This window comes from Haliotis cracherodii, unplaced genomic scaffold (genome assembly GCF_022045235.1).
Source record: "Haliotis cracherodii isolate W230 unplaced genomic scaffold, xgHalCrac1.p SCAF_6, whole genome shotgun sequence".
NCBI classification, from domain to species: domain Eukaryota; kingdom Metazoa; phylum Mollusca; class Gastropoda; order Lepetellida; family Haliotidae; genus Haliotis; species Haliotis cracherodii.
In genome coordinates this window covers 6,095,119-6,116,753 of record NW_027266319.1, presented here as the reverse complement: position 1 = coordinate 6,116,753, position 21,635 = coordinate 6,095,119, and the positions used below count along the sequence as shown (strand labels likewise).

The 21,635-nt window shown below is 41.9% G+C and overlaps 1 protein-coding gene across 2 annotated transcripts in view; it reads right to left on the bottom strand.

The window, feature by feature from the left end:
* LOC139444638 (uncharacterized) overlaps window positions 1-21,635 on the bottom strand; it is a 121,521-nt gene that overhangs the window by 2,520 nt on the left and 97,366 nt on the right. Inside the window, exons 7-19 of one of the 2 annotated variants that reach the window (XM_071225557.1) lie at window positions 21,029-21,073; window positions 20,185-20,328; window positions 19,552-19,644; window positions 17,561-17,701; window positions 14,822-14,882; window positions 13,109-13,257; window positions 10,194-10,211; window positions 8,781-8,861; window positions 3,690-3,882; window positions 3,140-3,282; window positions 2,749-2,864; window positions 1,743-1,889; window positions 612-711 (exon numbers count right to left, since the gene is read on the bottom strand). In XM_071225557.1, the coding sequence (XP_071081658.1) occupies window positions 612-711; window positions 1,743-1,889; window positions 2,749-2,864; window positions 3,140-3,282; window positions 3,690-3,882; window positions 8,781-8,861; window positions 10,194-10,211; window positions 13,109-13,257; window positions 14,822-14,882; window positions 17,561-17,701; window positions 19,552-19,644; window positions 20,185-20,328; window positions 21,029-21,073 (1,431 nt within the window). The remainder of the gene's footprint in view (window positions 1-611; window positions 712-1,742; window positions 1,890-2,748; window positions 2,865-3,139; window positions 3,283-3,689; window positions 3,883-8,780; window positions 8,862-10,193; window positions 10,212-13,108; window positions 13,258-14,821; window positions 14,883-17,560; window positions 17,702-19,551; window positions 19,645-20,184; window positions 20,329-21,028; window positions 21,074-21,635) is intronic. The other variant, XM_071225558.1, reaches the window with a different exon arrangement.

Genomic DNA, 21,635 nt, shown 5'->3' with positions numbered 1-21,635 from the left:
TGAATGCAGTTGTTTGTGCTTAAATGCAGTTGTTTGTGTTTAAATGCTGTTGTTTGTGTTTAAATGCTGTTGTTTGTGTTTAAATGCAGTTGTTTGTGTATAAATGCTGTTGTTTGTGTTTAAATGCAGTTGTTTGTGTTTAAATGCAGTTGTTTGTGTTTAAATGCTGTTGTTTGTGTTTGAATGCAGTTGTTTGTGTTTGAATGCAGTTGTTTGTGTTTGAATGCAGTTGTTTGTGCTTAAATGCAGTTGTTTGTGTTTGAATGCAGTTGTTTGTGTTTGAATGCAGTTGTTTGTGTTTGAATGCAGTTGTTTGTGTTTAAATGCAGTTGTTTGTGTTTGAATGCAGTTGTTTGTGCTTAAATGCAGTTGTTTGTGTTTGAATGCAGTTGTTTGTGTTTAAATGCAGTTGTTTGTGTTTAAATGCAGTTGTTTGTGTTTAAATGCAGTTGTTTGTGTTTAAATGCAGTTGAAACTAAACATTAGTCTAAGACTGTAAGCAAAGGGAAAATGTAGATATAGGTCAAAGGGAGACAACTCTTGCGGGAGTAATCAGATTTAGCTAACGTTGGTACATGAGGTCAAGATGATGTTGAGGCTACACGACTCACCTCTACGGGAACACTAGGTGGCGCTAGTTTCATCAGCTCATGTTGAAGTCTGTCCACAAATCCTGGCATCATTGTGACTCCACCACTCAGATAGACAGCCCTGAAATAACAACACCAAGTAGTGCCCAATGAACAAGGTATCTTCTCCTTAACTCCCGACACAACACACTGTATAGAACCAGGACACATTGCAACATCAGTGGCAGGGAAGTCTGGGGTAGCAAATAGATACCTGAAACAAGTCCCCACATAGATACATTCCTCTCCAACCTGGCTGTCATGTCCATCAACTCACCTGAACATGCACCTGTAACTGTCCATCAACTCACCTGAACATGCGACTGTCCATCAACTCACCTGAACATGCGCCTGTAACAGTCCATCAACTCACCTGAACATGCGCCTGTCCATCAACTCACCTGAACATGTGCCTGTCCATCAACTCACCTGAACATGTGCCTGTCCATCAACTCACCTGAACATGTGACTGTCCATCAACTCACCTGAACATGCGACTGTCCATAAACTCACCTGAACATGCGCCTGTAACAGTCCATCAACTCACCTGAACATGCGCCTGTAACAGTCCATCAACTTACCTGAACATGCGCCTGTAACAGTCCATCAACTTACCTGAACATGCGCCTATAACAGTCCATCAACTCACCTGAACATGCGCCTGTAACAGTCCATCAACTCACCTGAACATGCGCCTGTCCATCAACTCACCTGAACATGCGCCTGCAACTGTCCATCAACTCACCTGAACATGCACCTGTAACTGTTCATCAACTCACCTGAACATGCGCCTGCGACTGTCCATCAACTCACCTGAACATGCACCGGTAACTGTCCATCAACTCACCTTAACATGCACCTGTAACTGTCCATCAACTCACCTGAACATGCACCTGTAACTGTCCATCAACTCACCTGAACATGCACCTGTAACTGTCCATCAACTCACCTGAACATGCGCCTGTCCATCAACTCAACTGAACATGAGCCTGTAACATTCCAATAACTCACCTGAATATTCACCTGTAACAGTCCATCAACTCACCTGAATATTCACCTGTAACAGTCCATCAACTCACCTGAATATTCACCTGTAACAGCCCATCAACTCACCTGAACATGCGCCTGCGACTGTCCATGGGACACGCCTGGATGGCCTGGAACACCAGCTTGTGGAGATTGGGGAAGTCCATCTCCCACATGTCTGTGTCAAACAGCCCCTCCGGACTCCGGAACCGACTCTCGTCATGGGTCACACTCCTTGTGAACAGGAAACAAAGATTTGTTAGTTGACATAATCCACATTTCACATTTCTCAGAGCCACTGTTCCATTGTTCCATGGGGAAAGCACTCCGGAGTTAGTGAAACTAACACACACTGAAACAAATCTCGAGTGCAAGAAATATATACAAATAATGTTACCTTATTGTCAATGCAAAGTGTTAAGAAGCCCAAAAATCACACATGTTCCTAGAATTATAGTGTTGGTTTTTTTTTTATATATATATATAGTTGAACATCACACTTAGCAAATATTCCAACTATATGACTGCTGTCTGTATATAATCGAGTCTGGACCAGACAATCCAGTGATTGACATCATGCTCTTCAATCCATGCAATAGGGATACAATGACATGCATCAACCAAGTCAGTGAGCCTGACCACCCGATCCTGTTAGTCACATCTTTTGACAACAAGAGTCACCTTTTACGTCAAGCAGGGATTGCTGAAGACCTTTTCTAACCTGGATCTTCATGGGCATAGATCAATAGTTACATACATGGTTTCAGTAGAATAACTCAGGAATAGATAGAACATAACAGTTATATGATAAACTAAATCTGTCAAGAAAAGCTGCAGGCAAATCTCTGCAGCTTCAAAGTAAACATGTTTTCTTATGAGTAGCCTCAAATCATGACTGAGTGAGTGAGTGAGTTGGGTTTGACACCACTTTTTGCAATATTCCAGCAATATCATGGCGGGGGACACCATGGTGGGGAATCGTTGTGACGAGTGAACGTTTTAACCACTGGACTACCCCTCTGCCCAATTCAGTCATGAGGAATTTTGATGACAAGTTGACAAAAACTTTTGTCTATCAGCTGATTTTTCTCACTTGTAAGCTTCTGGTGGCAGGTTGAAGTTGTCGAGGCTGACGGTGGACTTGATGGAGTCTGGGGACATCTTGCAGCGCTGGACCTCCTCTTTGTAGTTCTGGGGCACGTAGCAGCTCTGGGGGCACAAGGCAAGAGGATATATACATGGTGTACCACATTGAAAATAATCTGTATGAACATTTCAATATATGGTCCTATTTTCAATCAAGTAAGGTTGAGGATATTAGGATTAATACTCCTGAATGAGAAATCAACTGAACAACAAGAATAAAGGTCTGTTTGAAAATAAGAATATTTATCCTTCCTATTTTTTTTCATGTGTTCTTCAAAATTTGGCATGTTATTGCTTTGAGACTGAACACATCTCCATCTCGTCTGACCTTGACCTACCTTCTCCATCACGTATCTGACGAGGAGCTTCTCTACAGACGAGGAGAACTTGTAGTTGTCAGCCAGGAGGGAGAGCAGCAATGTGTCCTGAACCTTCTGGGCTCCGTACGGGAGGCGGGCCATCCCACCCTCGATCACAAAACCTGGGAGACAGGTCAAGCATTATCAACCATTGTTAACAACCATTGATATTAACATAACCTGTGAATGGCTGAATTATGTCATTATCAATGCGGTATAATCAAAGAGAGACAATAACTGCGATCATGTACTACATATTTCAGCTTTACAGGCAATAAGGTTTCAGAAGAGATGTTGCAGAAATTCATGGAAAAAATGTAAAAGTGCCAGAACGTGTGTGCCGGAACCTTTTGGTGAACTGAAGAGAGAATCATACTGCCAGTTAGGTCAGTGAACCAGGGGACTTAACTCTGTAAGGCACACATGTAATGTCTTCTTATATTAATTTAATTTATCTGTAGGAACTTGACACAAGCCTTCAACAATGACCTGATACCAGAAACAGAAGTCTTCGGTTCATGAACTTTACCATCGAATATGGGCAAGATCTCTATCCTCTCCCCGATGTCGACGATGATGCCAGACGTGGCGTTGTAGGAGTAGAGGGAGAGAAGTGACTGCTGCACCATGCACACCCCTGCCACCTGGTGGCGAGACATCAGCAGCTCCATCAGACTCTTCCGCAGGTTGTCTCCCAGACTCTGGGGGGTGCTGATCATCACCTGCACATACAATGTGAGTCAGTGAGTAGCTGGGTGGATGGATGGGTGGACGGATGGGAGGATGGATGGATGGGAGGATGGGTGGATGGGACGATGGATGGGAGGATGGATGGATGGATGGGATGATGGATGGGTGGGAGGATGGGTGGATGGGAGGATGATGGGAGGATGGATGGATGGATGGGAGGATGGATGGGTGGATGGGAGGATGGATGGATGGGAGGATGGATGGATGGGAGGATGGATGGATGGATGGATGGATGGGAGGATGGATGGATGGATGGATGGGAGGATGGATGGGAGGATGGGTGGATGGATGGATGGATGGGTGGATGGATGGATGGGAGGATGGATGGGATGATGGATGGGTGGGAGGATGGGTGGATGGGACGATGGATGGGAGGATGGATGGATGGATGGGTGGATGGGAGGATGGATGGATGGGAGGATGGATGGATGGGTGGATGGGAGGATGGATGGATGGGTGGATGGATGGATGGATGGATGGATGGATGGGAGGATGGATGGGTGGATGGGTGGATGGATGGGAGGATGGATGGGATAATGGATGGGTGGATGGATGGATGGATGTGAGGATGGATGGGAGGATGGGTGGATGGATGGGTGGATGGGAGGATGGATGGGAGGATGGGACAATGGATGGGAGGATGGATGGATGGATTGGTGGATGGATGGGAGGATGGATGGGATGATGGATGGGAGGATGGATGGGTGGATAGATGGGAGGATGGATGGGAGGATGGATGGATGGATGGGTGGGTGGGTGGATGTATGGGTGGATGGATGGATGGGTGGGTGGATGGGATGATGGATGGGTGGATGTATGGGAGGATGGATGGATGGGAGGATGGATGGGATGATGGATGGGTGGATGGATGGGTGGGTGGGTGAATGTATGGATGGATGGGAGGATGGATGGATGATGGGAGGATGGATGGATTTTAGGATGGGTGGATGGGAGGATGGATGGATGGGTGGATGGATGGATGGATGGATGGATGGATGGGAGGATGGATGGGTGGATGGGTGGATGGATGGGAGGATGGATGGGATAATGGATGGGTGGATGGATGGATGGATGTGAGGATGGATGGGAGGATGGGTGGATGGATGGGTGGATGGGAGGATGGATGGGAGGATGGGACAATGGATGGGAGGATGGATGGATGGATTGGTGGATGGATGGGAGGATGGATGGGATGATGGATGGGAGGATGGATGGGTGGATAGATGGGAGGATGGATGGGAGGATGGATGGATGGATGGGTGGGTGGGTGGATGTATGGGTGGATGGATGGATGGGTGGGTGGATGGGATGATGGATGGGTGGATGTATGGGAGGATGGATGGATGGGAGGATGGATGGGATGATGGATGGGTGGATGGATGGGTGGGTGGGTGAATGTATGGATGGATGGATGGGTGAGTGAGTGGATGGATGGATGGGAGGATGGATGGATGGGTGGATGGGAGGATGGATGGGTGGATGGATGGGAGGATGGATGGGTGGATGGGAGGATGGATGGGTGGATGGATGGGAGGATGGATGGATGGATGGGAGGATGGATGGATGGGAGGATGGATGGATGGATGGGAGGATGGATGGGTGGATGGATGGCTGGTTGGGTGAGTGGATGGATGGGAGGATGGATGGATGGGTGGATGGGAGGATGGATGGATGGGAGGATGGATGGATGGGAGGATGGATGGGTGGTTGGGATGGATGGATGGGTGGGTGGGTGGATGGATGGATGGATGGATGGATGGGAGGATGGATGGATGGGAGGATGGATTTTTGGATGGGTGGATGGATGGATTTTAGGATGGGTGGATGGGAGGATGGATGGGAGGATGGGTGGATGGATGGATGGATGGGAGGATGGATGGGTGGATGGGTGGATGGATGGGAGGATGGATGGGATAATGGATGGGTGGATGGATGTGAGGATGGATGGGAGGATGGGTGGATGGATGGGTGGATGGGAGGATGGATGGGAGGATGGGTGGATGGGACAATGGATGGGAGGATGGATGGGTGGGAGGATGGATGGATGGGAGGATGGATGGGATAATGGATGGGTGGATGGATGTGAGGATGGGTGGATGGATGGGTGGATGGGAGGATGGATGGGAGGATGGGTGGATGGGACAATGGATGGGAGGATGGATGGATGGATTGGTGGATGGATGGGAGGATGGATGGGATGATGGATGGGAGGATGGATGGGTGGATAGATGGGAGGATGGATGGGAGGATGGATGGATGGATGGATGGGTGGATGGATGGGTGGGTGGGTGGATGTATGGGTGGATGGATGGATGGGTGGGTGGATGGGATGATGGATGGGTGGATGTATGGGAGGATGGATGGATGGGAGGATGGATGGGATGATGGATGGGTAGATGGATGGGTGGGTGGGTGAATGTATGGATGGATGGATGGGTGAGTGAGTGGATGGATGGATGGGAGGATGGATGGATGGGAGGATGGATGGGAGGATGGATGGATGGATGGGAGGATGGATGGATGGATGGGAGGATGGATGGGTGGATGGCTGGCTGGTTGGGTGAGTGGATGGATGGGAGGATGGATGGATGGGTGGATGGGAGGATGGATGGATGGGAGGATGGATGGATGGGAGGATGGATGGGTGGTTGGGATGGATGGATGGGTGGGTGGATGGATGGATGGATGGATGGATGGATGGGAGGATGGATGGATGGGAGGATGGATTTTAGGATGGGTGGATGGATGGATTTTAGGATGGGTGGATGGGAGGATGGATGATGGGTGGATGGATGGATGGGTGGATGGATTTTAGGATGGGTGGATGGGAGGATGGGTGATGGGTGGATGTATGGGTGGATGGATGGATGGATGGATTTTAGGATGGGTGGATGGGTGATGGGTGGATGTATGGGTGGATGGATGGATGGATGGATTTTAGGATGGGTGGATGGGAGGATGGATGATGGGTGGATGGATGGATTTTAGGATGGGTGGATGGATAGATGGGTGGATGGGTGGACGGATGGGAGGATGGATGATGGGTGGATGGATGGATGGATTTTAGGATGGGTGGATGGGAGGATCGATGATGGGTGGATGGATGGATGGGTGGATGGATGGGTGGATGGATAGATGGGTGGGTGGGTGAGTGGATGGATGGATGGGAGGATGGATGGATGATGGGAGGATGGATGGATTTTAGGATGGGTGGATGGGAGGATGGATGGATGGGTGGATGGATGGATGGATGGGAGGATTGAAGGACGGGAAGATTGAAGGACGGGAAGATTGATTGATTGACTGATGGGAGGTTGGGAGGATGGGAGGTTAGAAGGATGGGAGGTTAGAACGATGGGAGGATGGATTGATGGGATAATTGATGAATGGGAGGATAGAAGGATCAATGAGATGATGGATCATGGCTGGATGGCTGGAAGATAATTGATTTGGTGGATGGGAGGATGGGTGTATGGATGGACTGAACGATTGTAAGATTGATAGATGGGTGGATGGGTGATTGGTGGATGGGTGGATGGGAGGATGGGCGAGTGCCCAGTACATGAAGCATCAATTACACGTGGGTGGTTCAAAGGTCTAGGGTGCTGCAACTCACTGTCCCACATCAGTAGACTTGTTCCATCTGGCACACCTCATGAGCGGCCATGAAGCACAGAGGATCTGGTCTGCCCAACATGGCTGCCACGGTGGCCATATTTAAAATCAGATTCCAAACTCTTGAACAAACTGGGTTGTCATGACTGGTGGCTGACAACAAGCATGTCGACTTTCTCATGACAAACTGTTCATGACAAATACCTCATTTCACTATTAGTCCGTTGAGCTTCCAAATGGAACATGTGCTGATTGTCTTTGTCATCAGGTACTTGGGGACAATAAAAAGATGTGTTTGGCACTGATAGGGATGAAATTCTAATAATTAAGTTATTATGGCCTAGAGCCAAATAACTTTAACCAGATTTCCAGCACATTTCATTGCCCATGCCATGTTGTCTTGTCCACCTTACGCATCATGTAAATTACTCTCTGCATCACACAGCAGAAAAACACAACATAACCAAGAACACAAAATGTATTGGACCCAGCATGTTTAATTATTTATCAGAACATCTCAGAAAAAATATTCCCCTCAAAGGAATAGCATGATTCAATTGAGAAATTACACTTGCTTGAAGGTCAACATGACACATGATCAAAAAGGATTTTTTAAGCCTTTGACCGTGTCTCCAAAGTGATTTTAACGCTTGTAATATTTATAGTCAGGGTGGGGCTTTAAGCTATAGGAATGTTTAACGCTAAGATAATTGTGACAATCAGTCCTGTGATAATAACAGGAAAGTAAAAAATAAATTGTGGTGGCTTGTGGTGTCATGCACAGGTCACAGGTCACAGTTTCTGGGGTTTCAGTCCCGGAGAAACACGTGTTACATGCGCTGTAACTTTTTTTGACAGATGTCACTGTTCACAAAACAAAGGGTACCCTTTACAGATCAAACAAAAGGCAGCCAAGAGGGTTTGGGTGATTTTGGCACAGTCAGGCTGGTTAGGCTCATCATCAGCCCAGGGCCCTTGCCCCCTCTACATACAGCCCAGACAGCGAATTATAGGACTTCTTGCAGGAAGCGCTTCCTAGTCGAACCATCCCAGAACTCTTCTACATATTCTGGGTACCATGGATGGACCTCTGTGTCAAAACCACAACCACAACGAAGATGTTAATAAAAGGATCGAGCCATGTCATCATGTCACTTAAGATACTGGTTTGTGCCAAAGATGGGCATCCACTGACAATGTGTTGGACAGTCATTAAATTTAATTATGATGATTATTATTATTACAATAGCCTCACCATATACTGCGAGGGGTTGACCCCTAGGTCTCTGAAGATCTTATCGAACACAGCTGGCATCTGCTTGCTGTCGATGTTAAACTGAAATAATAACCAAAATCTAAATATCCACACAAAAAAATTCAAAATATTTTTTCGTTGTTGTAATTTTTAAAAGATGTTTACAAGTTAACTTTGAAATATGTATGCCACAATATCAGGTATAATTCTCAACATTTACATGTAATATAACATCGATTATAAAGATACATTGTTACATATTGTGAGACATTCACTGAAGAAGCAAACACCCCTCCCAACAAGGAGTGATGCAGCGATGAAGCTATGCCAAATAAGGAGTATGAATATATAGCATGAATATATGACGGAAGCAAGGCATGCCACTTCAATGATATGGAAATGTAATGAAATTAATGTAAAATGATATGACAAGGTTGAGCGGGAGATCTCCGAACTTATATATTGATGATTTGAAGAAATTGACAGAGAATAATCTCCACCACACTTGCACCATACGGAAATAACAATGCTTACATTACACTCATGGCAGAAAATACCTGTTTTCCTGGAGTGGGTTTTATGTCATTTCTGAGTATCACGGCATCTACATCCTAAAGGAAAAACCCTCGAAGGTAGGGCTGGGACGGGTGACTCAGGTCAGGTGGGTCCTGACTAGGACCCAGGTACCCACAGGACTACCCGGACCCGTGGTTAGTCACGTGATATATTGTTTAATGACAATGGTTACACTACAAGTATAGCTTAAGGTCCCATTTCTTTCTCACTATGTAAGCATTCGTTCTGACTCTGTTTGAGTGAGGATACAGCGTCTATCAATTCAGTGTATGCATGATCAGATCATTTTTAAGTGTATCTAAATAGTTTGTGCCAGGGCTGTGGTTAAACAATTCCCATTCGGACATTTTGATCCTAATTCTTGAAACCTATAAGTGGTTCCCGGTAGGGACGGAGAATAGGGTGTCGGGTACCCAAGTAGTAAATTTGGACTCGTCCCAGCCCTAATCGAAGGAATATTTATATTCTGTATGGGTTTTCTTCTCATAAAATTGAAATTTCTGATTCAAGGTTGTAACAAAATGAAGACAAATTAGTTTAAAAAGCTGACATCCGATTGGCTTAAGGACCATGAGTCCTTCATTTAGGCTGGCCAAGTTTGCATGGTTTCAGCAGCTGCGACCTGTGAAAGGGGGTCGTGAGATCATCAGTCAGAGAGGTATCGTATCGGAGCTAAGGATTTTAATGATATCATTCATGACGCCTGGTATATAATCTGCCATGAGGTAACCAAGGCTACTGCCTGCTCAAAGAGGTGACGGAGGTGTTCTGGTGAGAAATAATGAGAAAAGTCTTATCATTGCACGGCGCCGAGAGCCTGCATGTCATGCAACTTACAGGGAGAATACAGTGATCCTAGAAAGAGAACACAGAAACAAACAAGTCAACAACAAGAACACTCAGAAACAAACAGCTACAACACTACACATTGCCTTGTCTTCGGCACGCACATCAGATGAAGCTAGACCATTATAACTTCTTGCTTACTTCAATAAAAAAATAATTTTCAAAGTGTTTGATACACGTGACCCACCAGGACAAAAGGGAGCTTATGGGTGCTGAGATTCAATTGTGCCGACGTCATAAAGAAAGATGTTTGACGTCACCTTACTTCCGTATAAATCGCCATATGTGTGAACTACACAAAAATATCTTGTTTTTCTCTCATTTGTTCTTAATGTTGATTCATTGTTTAACACAGCACTCAGCAATATTCCAGCTATATGACGGGGGTCTGTAAATAATCGAGTCTGGACCAGACAATCCAGTGATGGACATCATGAGCATCGATCCATGCAATTGGGATACGATGACATGCATCAACCAAGTCAGCAAGCCGGACCACCTGATCCTGCTAGTTACCTCTTACGACGAGCATATAGCCGCCTTTTACGGCAGGCATGGGTTGCTGAAGACCTATTCTACCCCGGATCTTCACGGGTCAGTTCTTAATGAAATAAAAACAGTATTTCAAAACATTGCAGCATACATGTCTACTTTCAATTAATCAGACTTTATATCTAAAAACAGCAATCATGACAAAAACAATTATAAGTCTGAAAACGGAACTTCACAGACAATGAGTCCAAATGGATGATGCCATGCATCTCTGTAATAAATATCGACTGAAGCATATGAATTGTTTTGGTTTTTTCGTGGTACTAAGATACTGTAGTTAAAATAAAATAAAATAAGAAGTCAAAATGTCATATTTTTCACCCGTAAGGTCCCTTATGTCAAGGTTGGTCACATATGCTATTTTTCAAACAAATACTTGTTTGTAATCTATATTTCACGATTTTTGAGGGGGAAAAGTTAACCCCAAATCAACCGTGACAACATCTTTTAAATTTTGACTGACACAGAGAATTTGGAAAACAAGAAATTAAACTGGTCTGGCCCAAACAATATAAATAGATATCAATTATGACCTGATAATGAATGTTACGATGTATTAACATCGGAACTGTTCTTAGTCCTTCATCATAAATTAATTATACTCATTATCTCAAAATATTTCTTTTTGGATATAAAACATACATTTCTATATATCAATCTGATTGAACAAATGCATATAACATATGAATTAAATGTTTATTCTATAAGCAATAATCAACATTAATGTTAATCTAACTTGATAGACGTTAGTGCAATATTCCCTTTTTCGTGAATTATCCTAACTTGTGCTTGAGAAGAAGAATTTGTGCTTTTCACCTATTTTCCATATTATAAAATTAAAATCCAATGCAGAAATATTATATTACTAAGTGTGTTCAAGACAAGACAATGACCATGTTATACTCAGAGGCAAAACCTGAAGCATTATAATCTAAGTTTAATTGATTAAACTTTCAAAAAGACTCTTATAAGATAAAACCCAAACAGGCTTGATCAATGGAACAGATTATGACAGTCTGTCAAACTGTAACACGAATCTGTTGTACATGAACCATTTTAATGAATTTCAGTTTTAAAACAAACCAATTTATAATTTTTATAATTTTTGTTTCAGTAAAGATATTCAAGAGTTTTATGCATACTTCTCAAATGAAGTTAAAGAATACCAGATTTTTTCATATGACTATAGTTAATTATGTGATGACAGAGTAGCTATAGTCTCATGAAAAAAGCGGATGTTTTTAAAATCCCATATATTCATAATGCTACATTTCAGATTCTACCTCAGTGATAAATATGTGAAAAACTATAAATAAGATTGAAAACTTTGAAACACCAGATCATGCAAATGAAATAATGGTGCAACTTGTGTTGATGTAAAATAATTGTTTTTTTATGATGAGGACAATACAAATGCAGGTGTAGAATTATACACCAAACTGTATGTTATTATCGATAAAGCGTGATGAATATGAGGAATGCAGTATATGAATAACATAGCCTTCTGGATGATATTAGTATATCCTGTGATATATATCCTAAATGCTAAATATATCATTGCTAAATGCAGGCACCTTTAGTCAGCGGCAGTATTGCTGGCCAATTACACAAGTTCTCAGATATAAGCCCGTATCCAACATACAATTATCTAATGGAGAACACGTAACGAACTACAAAGTAGGGTAGGACCCAAGTAACCCATGACAATCACAAAAGCCAAGTAAAACAGAGATCTGGTGGGTCGTCATACCCTGATAAAGTCTTTTGTTGCTCATGCTATCATTCACTGGTTTATCTGACTCAGGTATGATGATATACATGATGCTATTATAGGTACAATATTGCTGACTGGTGTAAAACAACATTCACTCGCTAACTCAAAAGGCTTTTAATTTTCTCTAACAACCATTACCTAAACCCACTGGGCTTACTTCCGAGATAGATCACAATTCAGGATGTGCAGTTAGTATATTGGCCCATTGTTAGTTCATAGATAGATATATATTGCATTTAATGTTTTTATCTTATTGTATACTGTATTTAACATTGCATCAAATAAATAAAAAATGATTTTCATTTTAATGTATCTTTTTTTCATATAGATGTCACATCTATGACTTACAAATTAGACAGGGATATAAAAAAAAAAAAAAAATTAAAGAAAAAAGATAAGAAGGATAAAGTCCAAACTATTTTGGTGCAAAGAGAAATCTTAATCCTTCACCACAGCTGTTGCCTGACTGTACAACAACACTACTGTTGACATCTAGACCCCTCCCTGCCCCGCCCTGCCCCGCCCACAACTAGCCTCCAACGTGACCACACCCACTACCTCCTGCACTACCCACACCCACCTTGTCTACTTTGTTGGAAGGGCTGATGGGGTGAGAGAGGACAGACTCGTGTCGGACGCTCGGCTTGTAGGCGTCGCTTCCAACAACCAGCGCATCTGTTGTTTTGTGGACTGCTACAACACTTGGGAAGAACAACGCTGGCATGGTTGCTGGCGGAGAGAAACAGGAACTCATTTTCCATGGGAAAAATTTGAAGTAAATAAAATCAATAGTTTTTAGTCAGTTGGTGGAATTGTAAATACAGAAATCAAATACATAAATATTACTTTGCTGTCATCTAAAGTCAGTAATAAAACCTGTTAAGCGCAATGATATCAACTTGTGTTTAAAGTGGGGCTGTCAGTGTGAACAAATGTTAACATGAAACTATACTTCCTACAACACACATGCTAATAATTATAATACTCACAAGAACTTAAAGAAGAACAGATTTTTATCTTTTATGATATTTACAACTCGAAAACACACATGGGTATTAACGTCTTTATCACATATCCATAAAATAATGAACGTTTAATATATAATTTCACTGAATAAAAAAGCTTTAGAACCCATGCATGAACACTTTTTTAGTAAACCACCCAATATAAACAAACCATATAGTGCCAAAAGACTTGCAGGCTTGTTATGATATTTTGATAGTTATAATACTGTAAACAGGGAATTTTTTGCGACCATTTTATTATTGCGAGTTTTGCGAACTAGCCTCAATCGCAAAAATTAAAAACGCAAAAATAAGTATAAATAATACATACATACTTTATTCATTGCAACACGTCATCAAATGTTGAAATCATCAACCAAAACCACAAGTTACTCAATAAGGTGAAAACACAAATGAATGCAGAATGGTCACATAATACATCACAAATGACAGTGTAAGCAGACCAATTAGTGTCACTGTTACCCCTTGCAATCTCTTCCGGTCAATTTTCCGGCCAACTCAGATTAATTAAGCAGCTTCGGAGAGAAGCTGTCTATTGTTTGGTAATCGAGGGGTCATCTAAACACGGCAACTCGCAAAAATATCTCGTCGCAGTATTGTCTTTGGTGTGGTATTCGCAATATTTTAACGGCGCAGAAATATAGCTGTTTACAGTATATATATTAACAATAAGAAATCACACAAGGCTAATAATATTTTGAACTAGCAGTTTGGTGTGTTAAACAGCTTCACAGTGATTATTCATTTGAAGTTTAAGAAATGTAGAGAACTGAAGAGAGATATATGAGTTATCTCCCCTGGTATGCTGGGCCGAGGTCCTGCTGGTGAAGTGGGTCGGCTATTGTCACATACCTGTCAACTCTCACGCATCTCGCGTGTCTCACGCATCTCGCGTGTCTCACACATTTATCACCTATGTCACTCTCACACGAAAGGTTGAGAAATTCTCACACATTCATATAAAATGTACATAAAAATATTTTGAAACGCTTTTCTCTTTCGATTTATCGCGATTGCAACCAACACGGCGAGAAAACTCATTCAAAACCATTTTTCGACTTCGGCTTCGCCCCTCACCCCCCCACAAGGGTTAGCCCTCGACCCAGCGGGGCTTGCAGCCCATGGACCCTGGCTTCTCACTCATTTAGACACCCAGGGGTTGACAGCTATGTTGTCACTGCAACATCTATCATCTTCAAACAATGTGCATAAATAGTATTTGGATAAAGAACATAAATAAATAACATGTATTATGAATGTATACCAACCTTGATCACCCAATATGCCTGCTCGCACTGATGTGCTGCCAAGATCGATGATCACAACATTCTGTCAACAAATACAAGATAGAAATGGGATTAAAGAAATAAAGAAATCAAGTTTATTTGTAAATGACACCACTGATACAGTCCTTACTCCAACCAGGTTGTTCGAAAGATCAAACATTCATTTAAGAATTCAATATACCGTATTCGACGTAATAAGCGCCCAGGGCGCTCTCATAATTAGAAACATGAGGCTCTTATTAGAATATTATTTCGGTGGAAAAAACAGTGCTGAAAAATAAATTTCGTGGTTTATGCTGACAGCCTGAAATGTTTATATGCGACATATATATTTTTCCAGAATTTAATTGCCTATAATTAAGGGTGCATATGACACACGAGTGTGTATTATACGCGAATAAATAAGTCTTGTGTACATTGATCAATCCAAAGGGGTGCTAATTGGGATTGTTCACTAGCCAGTATATACGCAAATATCGCCATGGGCGCTTATTACGTCGAATACGGTACTTTGCGTTTATGGATTTACACAAACAGTGCACGGTTTTTATATTCAAATCCCTAATTGCAATAACATACCGAAATTAAATATATTAATTAATAATGCACAACAATGCACACAAGCCATTTCATTACCATCCAATCAAGAAACAGTATTCAGTTAGTGGGTGTGGCCTACATAATTTGTTTTCGGTTTATCCATTAGCCAATCAACTGCCATGGAATCACTTGCAAATTATTTCTGTTAAAATGACACTTTAATTTGCATGCAGTTCTTTATTTACAAACACAACAAAGATCTATCTGAAATATGGAAGAGCAAAGAAGTAAACTTCAGCATGTACACACAATGCCTCATCCTCATTAAAACTTGATAAGCGACTACAACATTCAACACTCTTTCACACAAGAATTCCAGAATTATTTTGTTTATTTTTTGTTTCACGCCGCACTCAGCAATATCCCAGCTATATGACAGCACTCTGTAAATATTTGAGTCTGGACCAGACAATCCAGTGACTGACATCACGAGCATCGATCCACACAATTGGGAAACGATTACATGCATCAACGAAGTCAGCGAGTCTGACCACCCAATCCTGTTAGTCGCCTCACGACAAGCATGGGTTGCTGAAGATCAATTCTAAACCAAATCTTCAAAATTTCAAAGAGAATCCATGCAAGACCTCAAGTAGACAAACGTACAGTGTGAATAAGCAGGATCTTTCCATGCCTGGAAGTTCGGTAGCAGGGGGACAAACACTAAATACTACAGGGAAATTTGCAAAAGTTCATATTGCTTAAACATGCTACACACAAAACTGGTACATTTTCAAGGCAAAGATCATGCACAACTTATAAAGACTGACTGAAAAATGCTTTTAAACAGATTTATTATGACATTCTTAGTTTATTTAATTATTCCGTTATTTCATTGTCAGAAGGGCTCCATTTGTACAACAAAATAGCCTATTAAAATAATCCAATCAATTCACTTGTCTTTCAATATCATTCATCCATCAAGTTACTGACCAATCTTTTGCTACATCTGTTTACTTAACAGCAGAGTTAACAATGGATACTAAATGCAAGGAGGTTTATCTAATATTAAGGCCTTTTCCATGCTGATTATTAAAAGTTTAAAGCTCTTCGAAGGCTACACGGCCAAATTCAAGGCCTTTTCAAGCTTATGAAAACCTTGCCAAAGTGCTTATATATACTGACTTTGTTGTCAGTAGATTTCTTGATCACCATGCACAAATTCAATGCACAATTTCACAAAATTAACAACTAAAAGTGTTAAATTCCTTACAGCATGCCAAGCTTACAGATATCTGGTCATCAAAGTGTACAGACATATATGTGTGCACAATTCCAACCCATATGAAAGATGGTCCAAGCATATAATGCCATCAATGTGATCAAATCATTTTTCTTTCAAATTTACATTTTATAATAAGTATACACTGATTTTAACATAGTTAACCTATTTTCCTAAATTATTCAAGGCTCCAGATGTCTGACTTCACAGCCATTCCATGTCGTTCCAAGTACATGTACCTCTAAATTCATTCCATTTTCAAGCTTGTGCTACACCATTCAATGAAAACCTCAGCAGCAGGCTTGGGACCACACGAGCTTTGGACAACCATGCCAGCAAGCTTTGGACCATCATGCCAACAAGCTTGGGACCATTATGCCAGCAAGCTTGGGACCAGCAACCTTGGGACCATCATGCCCAGCAAGCTTGGGACCACCATGCCAGCAAGCTTGGGACCACCATGCCAGCAAGCTTAGGACCACCATGCCAGCAAGCTTAGGACAACCATGCCAGCAAGCTTGGGGCACCATGCCAGCAAGCTTGGGACCACAATGCCAGCAAGCTTGGGACCACCATGCTGGCAAGCTTAGGACCACCATGCCAGCAAGCTTGGGACACCATGCCAGCAAGCTTGGGACCACCATGCCAGGGACCCCCATGTCAGCAAACTTGGGACCACCATGCCAGCAAACTTGGGACCACCATGCCAGCAAGCTTGGGACCACCATGCAAGGGACCACCATGCCAACAAGCTTGGGACCACCATGCAAGGGACCACCATGCCAACAAGCTTGGGACCACCATGCAAGGGACCACCATGCCAGCAAGCTTATAGTGACAAAATGATTACCCTTAACCCGAGACAACAGTAATGTGAGTGGTATATGTAGGGTGGCCACCTTCTGAGGATGGGGGTTCGCTCTCAGGGCGGGGCGGATGTAGTTGGCCTTGGTGTTGTCGGCTGTCTGAGATTCCAGTGCCAACTTCCACTGCCCGTGTTCACGCTCTGTGGGACAGCGCACCATCAGGAACTTGCCTCTCTGTATCATGAAAACAAAAGTGTTACTGTATCTTCTTAACATTTGTGAGGAATTATCCTATTGTCAACTATTTATCTTTGCAAAATACAATTTAGAATTTTTAAAAAAAAAATTGTGATCAGTATCATTGAATGAAGTCATAATTGTAATAATCAATCAATGAAATTTTTAAAAATTAAATACATGATACCGTTGATACACTTTTTCATTTCACGAATTCTCATCATGAAATAATGTTACAGTCGTGCCTCGTTTATACGGACACTTGCGTCATTTCACAATTCGTCCGTATAAACGAATTTCCGTATAACTGAAACCAGCTTCTTACTGGAAGAGTTACTTCCCTTCAATTATGCAACTCATGACAAAATTCCTTATACATATTGTTTTTATTAATTTCGGCGAAATCGTGTGTGAAGCGATCGGAAGATCGCACAACTCACCGTTATTAACAGCAACCACGGTCAGACTACCGCTATTGACGCCTTGAAACGAACTTTAGTTGACAGAGAATGGATACATATATCATAAATGACATACTTTGACTCGTTAAAAGTCATATTTGTTTTTGTTTGACGATTCTATGTCAACATGAAATTCTCGACATCACGCGATCACCTGCGCGTGAGCCTTTACGGTGACTGGTCAGACTGGTTCCATGTCGAAAATAATACCAGAGAATAGCGATCAGCTGCTTCGCTTAGGGTTATTATTATTTTAAATATGTTTAGTAAAGGCTGCATATAATTAAGAAAATAATGGAATATATTATTCCTGATAAAAAAAATAGTTTCAGATACAATTGTTGTCGATCCTTGCATTAAAAATCCTATAAAGTTATATCATTGGGTGTGTCTTTACCGAATCACCGGTCGATTCCAAGAAAACGTGTGTACAGCTGATTGCTGTTTCCGGCTTAGTTCACGAGAAAATACACAAGGTAATCTTAATCCCTAGATATAAAACAATGCCTCGTAATGTTCTCGTAATACGTAATGAAGTTCAACTTTGACCTCTGACCACAGACGCCATATTTATCGAAGGGGATTACATGTACAATAAACAAGCTCGTCTCAAACGTAACTCAGTGTCACTTGGTTAATTGACTTCTCACGAATCAAAGATATTACCACCAGCGGAAATTTACTGTCCGGATAAGTGAGACAATTTTGAGTGCATTTCAGTGTTTTGTGTATGAAAATGACCGTCCGGTTCCGGAAACTGAATTTCCGGATATACGGGTAAATTTATATAGTAATTATTTCGTTTTGAATGAAAATCGTCCGGGAACCGAGGTTTCCGGATATCTGAAGTCCGTATAAGCGGGGCACGACTGTAACAGGTTATTTAATATTTAATCATCAAACAAACTGATTCTTCAATCAATTTAAAAAAAATTCTGATCCGTAACAAAGAAAGGTTATTAAATATGTAACCTTCAAGCAATAAAATTAAAATACACTACTCAAAAGAAGTTTAAGAACACCAACTGTTTTTACATATTTCTATAGTTAATAAAAAAAATGGGACTTCTTTACTTCTTTTGAGTTTGTTTGTTGTTTAACGCTGTACTCAGCAATATTCCAGCTAAATGATGGTGGTCTGTAAATATTCAAGTCTGGACCAGACAATCCACTGACTGACATCATGACCATCAATCTACGCAATTGGGATACGATGATATGCATCAACCAAGTCAGCAAGCCTGACCACCCAATCCCGTTAGTTGCCTGTTACAACAAGCATAGTCGTCTTTTACGTCAAGCATGGGTTGCTGAAGACCTATTCTACCCCAGATCTTCACGGGTTACTTCTTTTGTGTAGTGTAGATTATCAAACGTAGCACCTACTCCATCATCGATCCCGAGGATTCTGTTGCTCATGTCGTCTATCCGACCGCCCATCAGCTGGACGGTGTCGCTCGGCTTGTCCCGGTTACTGGACTGTAGGAACAACATGATACAGGTAACAGGCAGCTCGGGTGGTATACTCCCCAGGGAGCTGAGAATGCTGAGAAATGTACACTGATCCGTTGACCCAAGTAATATCAGTATATCTCATGTGTTTTGTGACATTGGTGCTATACATTATAATTTTGTGCTATACAAATTGTACAAACTTGTATTACACACTGAGACATTATTTCCTATATTTTAAGAGTGAGTGAGTGAGTATGGTTTTACGCTGCTTTTTGCAATATTCCAGCAATATCAAAGCGGAGAATACCAGAAATGGGCTTCACACATTGTGCCCATGAGGGGAATCGAACCAGGGCCTTCAGAATGACGAGCGAACACTTTAACCACTAGGCTACCCGACCACCCCTACATTTTCAGAGGAACAGTAGATCATTCAGAAACCTGTTTGGATTAAGACAGAAAAAGTGCTTTTTGAACATTTGTTGATGCAAAACAAGCCTATTTGTCAAGTTTCATTTAAAACTAGCAGCATTTGTCCTCAACGCCAGTTGATGTCACTCCTACCTCATAGTAGTACAGCCAGCCGTCAACAGCCTTGAAGAACCTCCTCTTCCACGTCTTCAGCAGCGTCGACTTCTTCTTGTTCATGGGCAACTTCTCCATGTAGCCCTCCATGGCGATGAACTGGTGAGAGATGTCCTCGGCATTCTGCAATACATTTATGAAAGGAATCAGCAGTGAATGTGTTTGGTTGTGGAGTACATTTATTGTACACAGAGGCACTTCTCTGCCACATATACTTTAGATTATCTCCCCTTGACCACTGCAAATCTGTGAAGTGAACTAGTACGCTATGAGAGGATCCTCTTTTTGTGTTTGATTTATGAAATATTATGTCTGTTTTCATCTGTTAACACAAACATTGATACATGTAAAAAATCTCATTAAATATATATATATAGAGTCATAAATATCTCTTAATAGTAACATAAATTGTATAGAAAACTGGAGAAAAATGTTAGAATATCTTTTAGAACTAAAATAGATATAAACTAATATTGATAATAATATTTTGAAACTGATATATAGGTATATAATGGCTACAAAACTCTATTTGAAATATGACCTCGATTAATAGCTACTAATCAGAAATTCAATTAAAATTTTGTCAGCAACAGTGAGTGAGTGAGTTGCAGCAATATTCCAGCAATACCAAGCTGGGTGCCAGGCAGGGTGACAACAAGTACCATTTCTTAACGTCTTTTTTGCTCTCTCCAGGCAGACAATCTATCCACTGGACCACTGAGACGGTCACTCAACAAGAATTTAAAACAAGTTAAATCCACAATGCCACACCAGACAAGTTGTTTGTGTAACTGAACAAGCCTAATATCCATGGTCTACTCACATCTTCCATCAGCCGGACCGAATACACCTCCTTCAACAACAGACTCTGTGAACAGACAGACCACAGTATAAACATCTCATTCGTACACAAACATGGACAACATACTGATATTTTGGTGCAGAGAATGAAATATATTTTATAGCTATAACTTGCTACAAACAAAAAGCAGTGACCAATATCATCACAGCTGATCAACATCAATCTATGTCTGTACTCTACAGGGGGCACAGGTGGCCCATTCGTCTAAGGCGCCGCGATTCGCTGTTCAGAGTTGCGTCCCTTGGGCACACCAGAAACCTATGATTGAGGGTTTGAATCCCGGTTCGCCACGATTATGTTTCTCGGTTTGTCAGCACCATACCCGTACTCGTTGGTTTCACCGAAGCGGTAAACGTCTGAGACCTGCATCACTTCGGGCTTTCCTCCCACATTAAGCTGACATGCCGTGATATAACTGGAATACTGTTAAAAGCGGCGTTAAACCCAACTAGCTCACTCACTCTGTACTCTACATGAGTCAGATAGTACATGCATTTCAAAGTCAACTCATTTTGATATTATGTTAATCAATCTTAATCTAGCATGCAGGGCAAAGTACATAATCATT